General features: G+C 41.1%; 1 protein-coding gene across 1 annotated transcript in view; it reads left to right on the top strand.

Annotated features, from left to right (window-relative positions):
* Positions 1-857: 857 nt before the first annotated feature.
* KNTC1 (kinetochore associated 1) overlaps positions 858-17,505 on the top strand; it is a gene marked incomplete at its 5' end in the record, with an annotated part of 60,273 nt that continues 43,625 nt past the window's right edge. Inside the window, 15 exons of the mRNA XM_084253758.1 lie at positions 858-986; positions 5,028-5,148; positions 7,054-7,169; positions 7,504-7,582; positions 8,495-8,572; positions 9,416-9,450; positions 9,692-9,802; positions 11,680-11,773; positions 12,411-12,463; positions 12,663-12,778; positions 13,399-13,453; positions 14,284-14,382; positions 15,619-15,662; positions 15,762-15,827; positions 15,928-16,003. Of these exons, the coding sequence (XP_084109884.1) occupies positions 858-986; positions 5,028-5,148; positions 7,054-7,169; positions 7,504-7,582; positions 8,495-8,572; positions 9,416-9,450; positions 9,692-9,802; positions 11,680-11,773; positions 12,411-12,463; positions 12,663-12,778; positions 13,399-13,453; positions 14,284-14,382; positions 15,619-15,662; positions 15,762-15,827; positions 15,928-16,003 (1,272 nt within the window). The remainder of the gene's footprint in view (positions 987-5,027; positions 5,149-7,053; positions 7,170-7,503; positions 7,583-8,494; positions 8,573-9,415; positions 9,451-9,691; positions 9,803-11,679; positions 11,774-12,410; positions 12,464-12,662; positions 12,779-13,398; positions 13,454-14,283; positions 14,383-15,618; positions 15,663-15,761; positions 15,828-15,927; positions 16,004-17,505) is intronic.

The raw sequence follows: 17,505 nt of genomic DNA, 5'->3' as shown, positions 1-17,505 counted from the left end.
AGTGTAACAACTATTCTATGGACACATTATTGGACTTTTTTTTTTTTAAAGCTCAACTGGAACCTACCATCCTAAAATATTCCAGTCTGACTTCAGAGCCTTCACTATTAATTGCTACCATGATTAAAAGTTTATTTCAAATGAAAACTTGTTATAAATTCAAGCTAGGCACACACAATACAAAGTGCTCCAAGATACCTGGTAAGGTCATTATAGTTTATATTCTTAAACCAATGTGTCTAGTTTCTTGTGACTGCAGAAATAACATGAAGACAAACAAGACTTTATTGATACATGTTGTGGGAAGGATATCAGGGATAAGGTAGAGGTGTGAGGGTGAAAGAATTCACCAGAGACAGAGAACCGAAAAGGTGGATTTTCTGAAATACACTGCTAAGAGAAGGAGTGGGTGAGGTGGGAGAAGTCTGCATGTCATGGAGGATTTGGGGGTTCCCTTTTACGGTTTTTCATGACTGGGGAATGGTCTCTGCCAGTTGCTCTAGGACATCAGGTTTTGCTGGGCCTTCTGCTTTGGAGGTGTCCTGCTGGATTCGTTTGCTGGGAATCTAGATGGCCCCCATTGGTCATGTGGCCCCATGGCCAGGTTCCCGTGGAGATTCTATAGTTTCCCTTCCTTAGCTATCTTGTGTCTCCCAGCATTGTTTAACTTAGCAAAGTGCAGAGACACTAAGTTTTAACTATTAAATCATACCTCCACAATAAATACTTATTATTTTTGCATAAGTCATTTTATTTCTCAAGGAGCTGCACTCTGCAGCAGTATGATTTGGTCTGTAATTTTGTTTTTGTCACAGGGAAGGCAGTGGTTCCTGATTTAGGAACACAATCTGAGGAACATGTGGAACGATATTGAGCTGCTAACTAGTGATGATACAGGAAGTGGGTACCTCAGTGTTGGTTCAAGAAAAGAACACGGAACTGCTTTATATCAAGTAGATTTACTAGCGAAGATCTCCTCGGAAAAGGTAACGATTTTTTTTTTAAAGATTTATTTATTTATGCATACAAGAGCTGGGGTACAGGCCAGAGGTGTGGGTGGTGAGAGGATTCACTAGAGACAGAGTGGGGAACAGAACAGGCAGATTGACTGAAGTACACAGCTGAGGGGAGCAGCGGGGGAGTCAGGAGAGGTCTGCTGCACCATGTGGGTTGCTCCCCTGCTGGCCGGGAATTGAACTTGGGCTGCAGTGGCTGCTGATTGCTTTGCATCTCAACCCCTGTGCCACCAGGGAGGCTCTGAAAAGGTAACAATTATGCTGCTGTTTTTATTCACATAATGGGTACTAAGTGCTTCGGGGGGGGGGGGGGGGGGGCAAGTAGCTGGATGACCCATGTTTTGTGAATGAATATAGCATTTTTTTGTTTTTTAAAGATTTATTTATTTATACAAGAACTGGGGTACAGGCCAGAAGCACTGGAGGGTGAGAGAATTCACCAGAGACAGAGCAGGGAGCAGAACAGGCAGACGGACCAAAAACACTGCTGAGGGGAGAAGCGGGCGGGGCAGGAGAAGTCTGCTGTGCCATGTGGGACTCTCCCTGGCTGGCCGGGAATCGAACCTGTGCTGCAGAGGCTGCGGACAGCTTCACAGTGCTGCGTTCAACCCCTTGCGCCACCGGGGAGGCCTGAATATAGCACTTTCTAAAGAAGTCAAGTTTTACTCTCAAATTACTTGAAATTTCCATTTGCTATTTCCAAAGTAGGATTTTTCATAGCTCCTGTTGACATTTTGGACATGCAGAATGTACAGGGGAATCAAATAAGGGGCCAGGAAAAAAAAAAATTAAAAAACAAAATAAACAGGCAACTAACTATCAATCAGAGATACTCTGCAGGGGTGGAGGAGGAAGAGGAATCAAAACAGGGGAGGGAATGTGTTCTTATGCAGGGGACTATGATGGTGCACTGGTGAGTTGGTGATAGAAATTTTGGAGGGACTATGCCTGAGAGGAGAAAGCATGCATTGTATAAAAAGGAAGAATGATGTAAAATATATATAAAATTAAATTAAATTATAAAATAAGGATAAAGCACCTGAAGGAAAAAAAAAATAAAATGATACAAAGAATATCTACCATAGGTTTAGGAAATAAAACTTTATAATAACCCCTGGGGGCCTTTCCTGATCACAGGCTCTTCCCCCACACCACCCCCATGGTAAGGACTCTGCTAGAGTTGAGTTTTATCCTTTCCATGCATTTCTTTCTCCGTTTTAATTAATTAATTAATTATTAGTATTTTTTAAAGATTTATTTATATAAACAAGAACTGGGTACAGGCCAGAAGTGCAGGGGGTGAGAGGTTTCACCAGAGACGGATTGGGGAGCAGAACAGGTGGATTGAATGGAACACACTGCTGAGGGGAAGGAGCAGCGGAGAGGCAGGAGAGGTCTGCTGCACCATATGGGTAGACCCCTTGCCAGGGATCAAACTCGTGCCACAGTGGCCACAGATAGCTTCATAGGTTGCCCCAACCCCTTGTGCCACCGAGGCCCCATTTTAATTAAAAAAAAAAAAAAAAAATTCCACTATTTTCCTTGAAACCTTATTTTTTGCCTCTTATAGAAAGTAGTGCTGTTAAGATTTTTTTTTGTCTTAGATTTTCCTTTTTAGTAATTGTTTCTGATAATGTATTGATGATCTTGGTAAGTAAAGGTTTCTGTACAAATGATCTTCAGTCACAGTAATAGAACCCAGGGACCCTAGTAAGACAATATAGCATTTAATTCTCTAAAGCGCGTTCTGGTGGGGACACGTAGGAAAGGGGCAGAAGGAGCCGGATAAGAAAAATTAAAATCGAATTCAAGATAAACACTGGCATTGTTTACCCCACCCCGCCCCGTCCGTTTCAACTGTCTCCTTCCATCTTCCAAGTCCATGGCTGAGACACAAGTGCAGTTTCTTCATGTCTCTCTGCGCCTCCTCCAGGCCTCCTCCTTGTTCTTCTTCCTTCTTCCTTCTCTCCAGCTTCTCCCTGCTCAGCTCCACCTTTCCTTGGGTGGGGCAGGGAACCTGGAAGCTCCCCTTTCCCTGGGGGCCACCCCATCCAAGCAGGGACTTGGATGGTAAGAAGCAGTGTCCTCTGGCCTTTATCAATGTCAGCCATGGACATAAAGCCACATTTTTAAAGATAGTCTCGTCCTGATATTAAATAACTGAGTTTCATTTTGAAAGTGAGCGGATAGTCAAGTAATTTTCAGAAAATTATCATCAAGTAGGCCTAAGAGCCACATCTTGAGAAGCTGTGAACCGGGGGAGGGCTTCTATAACTCCCTGGGGTGGCTGCAGGGAAGACTTCACAGACCAGGAAGCATTTGAGATGGATTTGAAGATAGGAATTTTTCCAAACACAGAAGGGAGAAGAGTCAAAGAAAATTAAATGACAACATGTGGCTGTTTAGACTGTGCTGGTTAGGAGACTGTGCAGAGATGATGATGATAATGGATGATGATAATGGAGAGGGGCAGGGGAGAGCGATCCAGGCAGAGAGAACAGCCAGTCAGTTCCTGGGAGGGATAGCATAGTTCTTTTGCAGTGCGTGTTGTGACTTATCATTAGTCAGGGAAGCAATTTTAAAATGTCTGAGAGCGGTCCTCCCTGGTGGCACAGGGTTAGTTAAGTCTCTGCACTATGGAGCTGTCCGCATCCAGTACAGCGTGAGTTCGATCCCCGGCCAGGGAGCTGACCCACATGGCGCAGCAGACCTCTCCTGACTCACCCGCTGCTCCCCTCAGCAGTGTATTTCAGTAGATCTGCCTGTTCTGCTCCCCACTCTGTCTCTGGTGAATCCTCTCACTCCTCACACCTCTGGCCTACCCCCCAGTTCTTGTATGCATAAATAAAAATAAATCTTTTAAAAAAACTTCTAAGAGGGATCAGAATGTAGACTTTTCCAGAATTACACCTGGAGAAAAGGACCACTGACATGGGCACACAATGAGGTGATTGGCTTAGTTTGTCAGGGAAGAGTAAGTGCAGCCAACATTTACAGTGCTATCCCGGTGCGAGGCTCTCCTCTGCGCCTTTTCCGTGCATCCATTTCTTCTCCATCCAAGTTGGTGTGGTGGGTCTTGTTATTGTCACCATTGTTTACGGGGAAATCCTGAGGCATTTGCCCAAAGTTACTTAGCTAGCGAATGGGCATTCGCAACCACTGCGCTGCCCGGCTACTTCAAGGCAGAAGTGTGTGTGGGAAGATCTAAGCTACGGGAGCTGAAGCTCTGGAGACTCATGGGCTTGTACAGTGTTTTGAAAAATGTTGACTTACCTGCCAATATTTTAAAGTTCGAACATTTCCCATAAAGATCCAGGTTTTCTTGATACTTTGGAAGGTGTGACCACGGCAGGCAGGCATTCCCACTGCTCGAGTCTCCCACAGTATCCTGGTGGGTTCTGCTCTCTTTAATTTGTGCAGGGGTGTCCCTTCTGGCTCACAGTGACCCACATGACTTCCCTGTTGCATCCCAGACACAGACTTTATGCCAGCATTGGCTCATTCCTGCAGGAGGCCTGCTGGCCCCAGGCTTGTACACTGGGATCCTTCACCTATCCCTCGCAATCTTCGACTCTTATCTTGGGCCCTAGATGCGTTCAGGATATACCTTACAAAGAGAAATTAGAAATAAAATACGGGCTTAAGATGGATGCTCTGGAGTATGATGACACTATTGATAAGTACAGCCAACCCTCTGTGTCAGCAGGAGATTGGTTCCAGGACACCCGGTGATACCAGATCCTCAAATACTTAAGACCCTTATATACAGTGGCATAGTATTTGCATGTCAGCTCTGCACAACCTCTCACATACTTAAGTCATGTCTAGACCAGCTATCAGACCCAACACAATGTATCTCCTATAGAGAGTCATTACACTGTATTGTCTAGGGATCAATGACAAGGAAAGGCTCTGTACATGTTTAGTACACACCATGTAGGCTAGCTGTTGAGACTCAGTTAAGGGCCTACCAAAAATGTTTTGTTTCCCTCATGCTTTTCCCTCTCACAGGCCTCTTTCAATCCAAAAATACAAGCGAGCAGCTTAAATGATGGGTTTATTGTTGTAGCCGACCAGTCGGTGATATTGCTGGACAGCACTTGTAGGTCACTTCAGTTGCATCTTATATTTGGTAAGTCGAATGTCAAGCAATAAAATTAATTGGAAGTCAAATGTATTTTGCTACCAGTTTCTATCACTTTGTCTTTTCTTTGCCCCATTATTTTTAAGACTTGAGACTGAACTAATTTAAAGAAGTTGATCTTGAGTGCCCTTTTTGTGTTGAGTGCCAGACACAAAAGATGCTGAGATGAACCCTTCTCTCTATAAGTCTCAGGCGAGACATACACTTGAATTGCATGGTTTTGTGTTATAAGACTGTAGAAAACAGTCCTGAATCTTGTACATAATTTTGAAATCAACAGATATTTGAATTCTTTTTTTAAGTTTTTTTTTTTTTTTCAAAGATTTATTTATTTATACAAGCACTGGGTACAGTCAGAAGCGTGGGAGGGTGAGAGAATTCACCAGAGGCAGAGCGGGGAGCAGAGCAGGCAGAAGGACCGAGGTACACTGCTGAGGGGAGCAGCGGGTGGCAGGAGAGGTCTGCGCGCCATGTGGGACCCTCCTCCGGTGGCTGGGGAGCAGCCGGGGCTCAAACAGGCGCTGCAGAGGCTGCGGGCAGCTTCACAAACCAGCGCTCAACTGCTGCGCCACCGGGGAGGCCCCAATAGTTAGGAATTCATTGAGTTAGAGGGCTTCAAGTTTATGCCAACATGGATATGAGTAAATTAGTCGGCAGCCACACTACTCTGAATGTGGCCAACCTCATCTAATCTCGGGAGGATAAATGTGGGGACAGGTCAGTGATTGTGCTGAGAAACAGGTGAAAATATTGCAAAAACCTTTTCTGCCTTGAGTAGAAATTTTGAGAAAGGCTGATTGTTGAGGTGTTTTCATGAGAACTGAAACAAATGACAAGGAATCAGAAGGCATGCTTTTGAGAACACAAGTCTTGATGGATATATGGAGGCAAGAAACTCATGTTTTGTGGAATTTGTTGTATCTATGGATCAGTCATAAGACTCACGTTTTCACTAAGAAATCGTAGTGTGTTAGTATGTAGTACATTTGTAAAAAATATTTACTGCTGAATAATTCTCCTTCAGAAGCCATTTACACTTTTTTTTTGATTGAACTAACAATGGTTTACAACCCAGTATATGATTCAGAGGTACAGGTTCACATCTCTTCAGATGTATGTTACCACACCACACCCACCACCAAGAAGACCCATAGTCCTCTACTATAGTCCATTGGGCTCCCTACCTCCCCATTCCCTCTCTAGTTGCCTCAATTCTGCAGATTTCTAGGGTTTGTTCTTGGTTTGAATTTGACCCTTTGTTGTTTCTCTGTATTTCACAAATGAGTGAAACCAGTATTTTTCTTTCTTCTTCTGACTTATTTTGCTTAGTATTTTCTTCCCTTCCAGTTCTGCCTATGTTGTCGCATATGGCAAGAGTTTATCATTTTTTATAGCTGCGTAGTATTCCATCACAATAATTCCCTTGTTTCTTACTTTTCCCCCTCTGCTTCCATTTCACTCCCCTTAGCCTTTTTGCTATTGCGTAAACGGTAACTTCTGCACCTTGGGAAGAGCACTGTCCTCAGTGATTTGTATGCCTCTTCTGAGCTCTTACCGGGCTTTACTTTTCCTTTGTTTTCTTACATGTCATATAATTTATCATGTGAATTGTTTATCATCTGTTTCTGCCTTAGAATGTGAGTTCCATGAAATCTTTTATTACTCTCAATTTATGCAAAAAGCCTGGAACAATACTTAGCAAATAATAAGCACTCAGTAAATATTTGTTGACTGAATGAGAGTCAGTGGCATCTTTTTTACCTCAATCCCCACATTTTTGAAATATTTAAAAGAAGCTTAAGTAGTTGATTTTTAATGACAAAATTTGTGATTTTTTTGTATTGAAAGAAACACTTTCGAAGTAAGCTTGTAACTTTGACTTTAAATTTTCAGATACTGCAGTGGATGTAGTTGGCCTTTGTCAAGAAGGAAAGTTTCTTTTGGTTGGGGAAAGAAGTGGCAACTTACATCTCGTTCATGTAACCTCAAAGCAAACCTTACTCACTACCGTAAGACCCTGCTATGTTTTTCATTTTCTCTTCAATTCTAATGATCTCTGAAAACACCTAAAACTCCAGAAAAACCGTTACTTTGCTTTCAGTTAAAAGGATGTTTCTTTACATTGAAGAATCGTACCTTAGAGACGCAGGGGGTAAATGCATAACTGATAAATTGAGCTTCAAAGATATAAATAGTAGGATTGTCCACTTTAAAATTAAAATGTTTGGTATATAGGTGGAATTATTGCTAATTTAGTTGATAACCCTTGGGCTTGAAGAATATAAGACTTGATTATATTTTTTGGGGGTTTAATTTTATCACTTGAAATTATTTTGCAATTAGGCATTTGTTCAGAAGACTGATGATGAGAAGCAACGCACTTACCAGAGTCTTGTTATTGAGAAAGATGATTCAAGTGAAGGTAAATTTTTTGGAATGGCTTCTGCTTGATACTTGATTGAAAAATCGGGTTATAGTTAATACATTGTATAAATTCATTATTGTACTACTTATACAATATTAAGTTTTCTACTGATGCAATTAACATCACTGTAACATGTTTTTTAACTCTTTTCAGGGGTTAAAATACGCTTTTCCTACATGTATTATTCTAAACTAATTTTTATGTTTTTGTGAGTTCTGTAGATCATCAAGGAGATCTTAAATTTTTTAAAAATGCCTTTGTGGGTTTTGACATTTTTGTCACATTTTTACTTCAGCAATGTTAGCCAAACCTTAATTTATTTTGATACATCTTAAGATTATTTTCTTGGAAAAAAAAGTTTTTTTAATAAAAATCTCAAAGAAGTTAACATTGTTTTTGCAAGTAACTTACCAATTCTTTATAAATAAGCCTTAACTATATCACTACTATATTACTGATAATTAGAATTTAAGTGAGCAAGGGCCTCCCCAGTGGCGCAGCGGTTGAGCGCTGGGTTGCGAAGCTGCCCGCGGCCTCTGCGGCGCCGGTTCAATCCCCGGCTGCTCCCCGGCCACCGGAGGAGGGTCCCACATGGCGCGCAGACCTCTCCTGCCGCCCGCTGCTCCCCTCAGCAGTGTACTTCGGTCCTTCTGCCTGCTCTGCTCCCCGCTCTGGCTCTGGTGAATTCTCTCACCCTCCTGCGCTTCTGACTGTACCCAGTGCATGTATAAACAAACAAACAAACAAACAAACAAATAAATAAATAAATAAACATGCCTCTAAAAAAAAAAAATTAAAAAAAAAAAAAGAATTTAAGTGAGCAAATTGACATACTGTTAAGCTAATTCCAGATACTGGGCTCCATTTTGTATCCATTTAGAAAAACTGGGTTCAATTTTATTTTAATAGGTTCCTATTCCATGCTGCTTCTGACAAACAGTGGATTTTTTTATATTACAAACCTCCAGCTTGTAGGAATTCAACAAGGTAAGTAATGCATCATTGTTATTGATTTGAAGCTATATTTCTTATTTTTCTAGGTTAACTTTAAAGTATTTTCTTTAAGAATATTTCTCTTTATTACGTTCTATGATACTCAGTATAATTTTGAGTATTTGTCATCTACTTCTGTGCTGTTCAGGCTGCTAGAGAATCCAAAGAAATCTAGTTTGTTCATAGCCTTCGGGGAGTTTATAGCTCAGTTGGGAAAACAAGACAAACCTAGTACAGTAATAAACAGCTGTGTTTTGAGGGAATGAACCTGGAAACCCAAGTGATTGAGCGCTAAGGGAACAGAGCAAAAATCTGCGCTTGTGCTGAGTGAGTGCTGTGACTTTATGTCCCTCTGAGCTGAGAGAGATTGAGGAGTGGGAGCAGGGAATATATTCAACAACAACAAAAGAATTAATTTGCTACATGCCAAGAATATGCAAGATTCTGGGGCGACACAAGATTTCAGATACATAGTTCTCCGTAGTTTCACGAAGGAACACTGCAAGACGAGAGCAAGTGATGATGGCTCCGCAGGTCTTGAACTTCTGAGCTTGAACAGCAGTAGGAGAGTAGGAGCTGGGAGAATGCCCTCTTGGTAGGAAGAACCGTGGTAAGGGAAAGTCAGGGGAAATTCTGCGCCCTAGAGGGCAGCCTTGGAGTTGTCCTGAGCACAGCCTGTGGTCAAGGGCAAACCTGGAAAGTCACCGCTGCCTCAATTTCTGACCAGCGTTCTTTTCGCTAGATTGTATATAATTTCACCTTAACCCAGAAGGGGTGACTTGTATATTTTATAGGTCAATACTATATACTGTAGCCTGCTCTCTTTTTCCAATGCAGCAATCGAGAATGCTGACTTCAATGCCGCAAAGAAGGTAAGAAAACATGTTGTCTTCTTGAAGCTTAAACATCGAATGTGAGTTGAAGAGAGTGTTTCTGAATCGCAATGGTCTTGATTGGTATTTTGGGAATTTACCAGCAGATAACATTTTAGTATTGCTATTTAAAAATCTATAACTGATTGATATAAACTGTTTTTTGTCAACCTTCCCCAGGAATTTGGACTGTGGTGTATAGCTGTAACATTCTTGATTTTTTTTTTTTTTAATTTTGTAGTTACAAGGAGAAATCAAGTCCAGTTTTATTTCCACTGAAAAGTATCATCCTCTTGGTTGTCTCAATCTTGTGGCTGGCGATTTAACTAGTGAAATTCCTGTGATAATTGGGGTAATTCTTTTTCTGACATTTCACTTTTTTGTTGTCTGCAAAGTTCCTTCATTAAAGCAGTTTTGGTTGAATTATGAACTCATTTGTAATATTTAACAGAAACAAAGAAATCATAAAGTTAAGCTCAGGTTAACACAGAAAGTAAACCTAAGTTTCTGTATTGGAAAAAAGATCTTGTCTTTATTTTTAGTAATCCCCACCCGAAATTTAGAATTTCTTTTAATTACAAGGGTAGGCAAAACTAGCAAAAACAAAACCCTTGCAGTTTTGGCAGTAATGCGATTTTTCAGTATTAAATGTCGAAGATAAATAAAGTAATAAAAATCACATCATTGCAGCTGTCTTGAAATATTGTTTATGTCCCACTGCTTTTTTTTACAACACACGTGGCAGGAGGTGTGATGACCATCAGTGACAAAGTCAGAAGTACTACTGATCTGTGTCATTTTGCCCACATTCATAGTTAAAAGAAATGTTAAATTTCAGATAGAGAGTAGTGAAAATAAAGCTGTAATTTTTTTTCCTGTCTGAGGTCATGGGTTCCTTGAACCCTGAGACAAACCATGTTAATATCCTCTATATTAGAGAAGAGTCCTAAGGAGGAAAAGGGCTTTAGTTTAAGCTCTCTTTGATAAATGATCCTGCATTATTCTTAGTGTGGACTAGCTCACATCTTGCAAGTACATGTTATTAGTAAAGTGGAAAACTGTATAGGAAGGCATCGAGAAGCATCCTTCACCCACTGCTGTCAGAAAGAACTCTGTGGGATGTCTAATGTTATATATGAAAAGTAGCATTTGGGCCTCCCTCGTGGCCTGTGCGTTGTCTTAGCACTGTCACCATGAAGGCCTGAGTTTAATCCCCATCCAGGGAGCTGACCCCCATGGCGCAGCAGACCTCTCCTGTCTCACCAACTGTTCCACTCAGCAGTGTATCAATAGATTCACCTGTTCTGCTCCCCACTCTCTCTGGTGATTTTTCTCACTCACTGTAGCTCTGGCCTACACCCCAGTTCTTCTACATAAAAATAAATAAATAATTTTTTTAAAAGTGGCATTTTATTATTTATGTGTAACTTGGGATTACTTTAGTCATAATTTCTTCGGATTTGGGAGTAAAACAAGTAATATTTTATTCAAGGAGCTGACAAAAAATTTAGTATCATTACAGCATTTTGACTTGCTGAATTTGTATTATATATTAAACAGTCACCTTTCCCCATTTTCTATATGTAGTTTAATATTTCATCAAGGTCTCAGATAATTAGAACTATATTTTGCCCAAATATTTGTGATTATTTTAATGAATAATTTTCATCAGAGGCTTGTTCCCTCTACACATATATATATTATATCCTGGAAGGGGTCTAGAGTTTACCCTGTGTCTTTTTTTTAAAGATTTATTTATTTATTTATTTATTTATTTATTGCATAAAAAAACTGGGGTGTGAGCCAGAGGTGGGGGGAGGGGGTGAGAAGTTCCACCAGAAACAGAGTGGGGAGCAAAACAGGCTGATCTACTGAAATACACTGCTAAAGGGAGTAGTGGGCGAGACAGGAGAGGTCTGCTGCGTCATGTGGGTCAGCTCTCTGGCTGACAACAGGGAGACCCTACCCTAAGTCTTAAGGGCACATTGCCTGAATGTGCCTACTCCTTATTAACTACTCACGTGACAGTAACAAATAGCACCAGTTCTATATTCTTGCCATTCTGTTCTGCTTAAAACAAGCTAAGAGAGGAACTGGTAAAAGCTTGTTGGACTTGAATACATAAATATGTTTTGGAGTAATAAGTACAACTTAGGTGTTTCTACTTGGAGGAGGATACAAACGTTAAGAACCAAATTTGCATTTGATGTTCCCTTTTCACTTCTGTAGGGAACTGGCAATTGTGCATTCTCAAAATGGGAACCGGTTTCTTCCAGAAAAGGAATGACAGTTAAGAATGTTATTGATGCAGAGATTATTAAAGGTAAAATAAGTTAATGAACCCACTTTTGATCATTATTGGTGAATTGTAATTTTCATGTCAATATATTAAGTCTGGCATTTGACCTAATTTACTAGATCATTCTTTGGAATAAGCCAGATGAATCTGATAATTGCCCCCTTACATCACCATTGTTGTTGTTGATATGTTACTGTAATTACTCTCCATGAGGGGATGGGGTTTAGCTTTTAGTGTCACCTAAAAAATTTTAAGATATAGGGGCCTCCCCTGGTGGCGCAGCGATTGAGCACTGGGCTGTGAAGCTGCCCGCGGCCTCTGCAGCGCCAGTTCAATCCCCGGCCACCGGCGAGGGTCCCACATGGCGCGACAGACCTCTCCTGCCGCACCCGCTGCTCCCCTCAGCAGTGTATTTCATCAGTCTGCCTGTTCTGCTCCCCACTCTCTTCTGACTGTACCTAGTGCTTGTATAAATAAATAAATAAATAAGTCTTTAAAAAATTAAAAAAAAAATTTTAAGATATAGAAGCAGGATTTAATGAGATGGCAGCTTTTTGCTTAAATATAGTTCTGCCGTTCCATAAATACCTTGGTTTACTGTTGATATGTGGCTCTGTGTAATACAGAAATGTAACCTCACACCTCCTACTCTCTTTTGCAGGTGCAAAGAAGTTCCAGCTGATAGACAATCTACTTTTTGTTCTTGATACCGATGTATGTTTCTGTTAATTTTCCTTCAATGTTTTTACTTGGTATTATGTCAATAGTCCAACATTGTGCAAACACATAGGCTTTAGCCAGGGTGGTTTACAAATTCTGCATCCTGTGGTTTATTTCCATATGCATTTCAAAAAACATATCCTGAAATGTAAATTCTTAGTCATCCAGACTAAAGGAAATGTGTTTTTTGCAGAATGTGCTGAGCTTATGGGATGTTTACACTCTGACTCCCATATGGAACTGGCCCTCTCTTTCCGTGGAAGAGTTTCTTCTCACCACGGAAGCAGATTCACCTTCATCAGTTACCTGGTACGTTATGATGCTGGAGTGATATCCCTACTGTTAGGTACAGGTTTCTTGCCTGGCTCTGTTTGCTCATTAGGTATCGTGTTTTGAATAACACTGAGCACACTAGTGGCAAATCACAATTTCATTGTTGCTCCAATTCATCGAGAACAAACAGGCAATACAAACCTCCCAGCAATTGTATTAGAGTGTCTGGGCCTCCCTGGTAGCTCAGTGGGTTAAGCACAGCACTGTGACGCTATCCGCATCCTCTGCAGCACAAGTTCAATCCCCTGCTGGCCAGGGAGCTGCCCACATGGCACAGCAGACCTCTCCTATTTCCCCGCTGCTGCCCTCAGCGGTGTATTTCAGTAGATCTGCCTGTTCTATTTCCCACTCTGTTTCTGGTGAATCCTCTCAACCCCTGCACCTCTGGCCTGTATTCCAGCTCTTGTATGCATAAGTAAATAAATCTTTTTTAAAAAAAGAAAGAGTGTCCACTCGGGCCATGAACATGCAGAAATCAAGTTTATTGTCACTATGTGAATCAATTTTAACTTTTATACAAGAATCACTTTGTTTTAGCTTTTGTCTAACAGTCGGCAAAGCTTATCTAATACACTTAAACCTCTTTTCTCTTTTAGGCAAGGAATTACAAATCTCAAATTAGTAGCTCTGACAACTACTACTAATAAGAAGGTATTAAAATTTTTTTTTCATGTTTGTCCATATGTGATAAAAGAGCATGAATTACTGAAACTAAAATGTTATATGTCAACTGTATCTCAAAAATGTAAAAAGAAATTCATTAACTAATACAAAAGTATTCACAGCAAATTAGCTCTTTAGCCACACAGATAATTGACAAAGCAGAAAGAATCCTGCAGGCCCTTTTATCTATTTAAAAAAAAAGGATTGGGCTTCCCTGGTGGCACAGGGGTTAAAGTCTCAGTGCTATCAAGCTATGTCCAGCCACTGCAACCTGAGTTTGATCCCTCGCCAGGGATCTGACCCATGTGGTGCAGCAGATGTCTCCTATCTCGCCCACTGCTCCCCTCAGCAGTGTATTTCAGTAGATCTTCCCACTCTGTCTCTGGTGAATCCTCTCACCCCCCCACACCTCTGCCTACACCCCAGTTCTTCTATGCAAAAATAAGTAAATAAATAAAAATCTTTTTTAAAAAAGGATATAAATCTCAGCTTCCCATTTTAAGTAGCATTTCAAGAATAGAGATATCACCAAGAAAACTTTTCTTAAGAGTAATCTTATATAGTTCTGGTTCTAAGGAATTACATTCACCTTAAATACTAATTATAAAATGGACCTTGGGTATCTGGGTTTTCCTTCAAAAGATTTGAAAGGTGGAGTACAACATAATCTCATGTAACAGATTTACTTACAAAGTTGTGTTCTGCATTTAGCTTTGTACCAAGTATTTTAATCTGTGTCCTTGATTTATGAAGTGCTGTCTTGTGCTCGGAGGTTTATACTGACTGCTGAATTAAATTGCTTTACTGTTTTTTCTTAGGTGAAAAACTTCATGGTTTATTCATTACCTACAATGGAAATCCTCTATTCTTTGGAAGTATCTGGTGTTTCTTCTCTGGTCCAAACAGGAATTAGCACAGTAAGTTTCATTATATTTTGAAGTACTTTATAACAAAAAAAGAAATTAGTGTTTAAGTTAAGCATGAGTGAAACCTAGTGGAATACCTGGGTAGATCCAGCTTGATCACTGTATTTGTTATAATCAGAGCTCCTCAGGTATGCTTCCTCAAGGTCAGTCTTCATATTAAAATAAGAGACAGAGAAAAGCAAATTAATCAAATTTGTAAAAAACACTACTACATTTGTTTCAGCTCTTTATACACACGCACATGTGCACATGCAGTTTTTCCAAACCATTTGGAAATTACTTGGCACCCCTATTCTCTTCACCCCAAACAACCCACTTAAGAAGGATATCATTCTACACCACAATAATCGAACTCAGAAAATTTTAAGAGGAATACAACACTGATATGAATTACACCATCCACATTTAAATCTTAAAGCTCTCTCTTTACCTTAAAGCTATTTCTTTGCCTGATCCAGAATCCAGCCTCAACTTTAGTTGGCGTGTCACACGGTCGACTCCTTTAGGCTAGAGCAGTTTTTGTCTCCTACGACGTTGACATTTTTCGCAAGTCCTAGTCTGTGTGGAGTAGAATCTATTTGGATTTGTTTGACTGTTTCACAATCAGATTCACGCCAGGCTTTTTGGGGGCAAGAACACTGAGTACAAAAAACTGTCCTAACTGCATTGAGTTAAGGGGCTAATGTCCATTTGCCCCGTTATTGGTGGTGGTAAATTTGATTTGCGGGGGCCTCCTTGGTGGCACAAGAGGTTAAGATGCAACCTATGAAGCTTACCGCAGCCACTGCAGCACGAGTTCGATCCCCGGCCAGGGAGCAACCCACATGGCGCAGCAGACCTATCCTGACTTTCCCACTGCTCCCCTCAGCAGTGTATTTCAGTCAATCTGCCTGTTCTGTTCTCTTCTGGCTCTGGTGAATCCTCTCACCCCTCACACTTCTGGCCTGTACCCCCATTATTGTATGCATAAATAAATAAATCTTTAAAAAAAAATTTGATCAGCGGGATATGGCGCTTTTGCCCAATTTCTCCATGGTACAGGTGCATCAGCCCTTTTGTAACTAGTAAGGTGTTTCTGTCATGCTTTCTTGAGACTAATAGACTATTTGCCCAATAGTTTCTCCCACTGTTTTTTAGAATCCACTAATGGACAATTCCTGCTCTGGTAACTATATGATGAATTATTTTTTTATTCCAATTTTAAATATGCTTTTGCTGTTGTTGTAGGATACCATATACCTTCTGGAAGGAATTTACAAAAGTGATCCACAGTAGGTCATGTTTTACTTTATCAGATAAGTTGTTAAGTAATAGCTTTGTTCCATTTACTTGTTAAGTGACAGATAAACTTCAGAAAATTTTTTTTTCAGACCATCTGAAGACTCAGTGTCTGTTTTAGTCCTCAGATGTCTTACAGAAGCTTTACCAGAAAATAGGTAACCAGCTTCCCATTTTTTTAAGCCTTACCCATTAATGAAAAACTCAAATTCCCTGATAATTGAAGCTTTTACCCAAATCTCTTTTTCTCCTCAACAGGTTGAGTCGGTTACTGCACAAACACAGATTTGCGGAAGCTGAGAGCTTTGCCATTCAGTTTGGACTAGATGTGGAGGTAATTATTCATGGATTCACTTCCCATCGCACAAATGTCTCCTTGGGTATAAGAGGCTGGGGAGACGAACACACAAAACAATTGCAATTTAGTGCGACCAGCCCATGACTAAGATAAGGCCAAGGTAGAGCAGGGATTCAGAGGGAACATTGTCCCATGGTGGGGTGGGGAGATTCCACTGAGGAGGTAAATTTTTATCTCAGATCTTGAAGATGTTCTGGATAGTCCAGAAAGAGAGGAAGGGAATTCGAGGGATAAGGACAGCATAAATAAAGGACGGGGAGGTCTGTGGTGCTTCCAGGAATTCCTAGTACTCAGGTGGGACTGGAGGTGGGTTATATATGTGAAGGCATGAGTGGAGGTGATGATGAAGTTGAGGGTCAATGCCTGGAGGTTCCTCAATGCTTCGCAGAGGATTTAGATTTTATTTGCTGGTGTTGGGGAGCTACTGAGCATTTTAGGCAGGAGAATGTCTTGATTCAGCTGTCATTTTTCATAAAGAGGGAGAATTGTTTAGAGAAGGGCAAATCTGGGCATGCAAAGACCAGCTGGGAGACTCTGTCTGGGTGACTGGACCAAGAGCAGTGAGGCGTGCTGTGCGAGCAAGAGCTGGTGAGAGGGGCAGGCGGGAGGGGATGCGGTCGGGTGTGGTGATCCAGTCAGGGCAGGGATGCGTGCAGGGAACAGACAAGCGCGGCTGGCTTGGCATTTTAGCTGGATGGCATCCCCTGAAAGGGGGAGAGCTGGTGAGGAGTAAAAGATGCTTCTTTTACACGGCAGAAGCCGTAAGGGATCTTGTGAGGTGAGCTAAATCTAGACAGCTGACACTGGGGAAATGACTCAGGCCATGTGTAGGGTGAGAAAAGAGCCGTAGATGAGATCAAGGGGCACCAGCATGTGGGGGCTAGAGGAAAATAGACTAAAAATATGTTTGGGAAGAAGCAGAGGAAGGAAAGCACAGGAATGTACAATCATAGAAACCAAAGAGGGAGAAACTTGCCAGGTCAGTGGGGTGCAAGCAGCAGCTTCAGGTTCTACAGACAAAGTCAAATATAGAACCAGAAAGATGCTGGATTTGTCTGCTAGGTCAAGGGCATCCCTTGAAAAATCCTGGGGAGTAATGACGGGGGGAGCCTGACTGGAGTCCATTGTATGGTCATCTTTTGACACCAGTGCCACTGCTTTGGAACTGTGTCATGTCACACATTACTTACTCTCTAGTGTCAATGTCCCTGATTGCAAAGTGGGGGTTTTAGTGCTGACCCCTTGGGTTAGGATGGCATGTACATCCTCACTTAGGTTTTTATGAGAATTACATAAGCTTAAAGCTCTTAGTATACTGCTTGACACATTTAATAAGTACTCAATAGAAATCACTCTTCATCACCTGGATTACCTTTCAGTTACCTACATGTTACCTCCTCAACAGTCTCTGATACATGAGGATTCACTTTTCATATCAGTTTGTTGCATGCAGTCCGGGAAATCATCCACAAGCATTA

The sequence above is a fragment of the Talpa europaea genome (assembly GCF_964194135.1).
Source record: "Talpa europaea genome assembly, chromosome: 14".
NCBI classification, from domain to species: Eukaryota; Metazoa; Chordata; class Mammalia; order Eulipotyphla; family Talpidae; genus Talpa; species Talpa europaea.
Note: the sequence above shows the minus strand (reverse complement) of the source record. Positions and strands in the feature narration are given on the sequence as shown.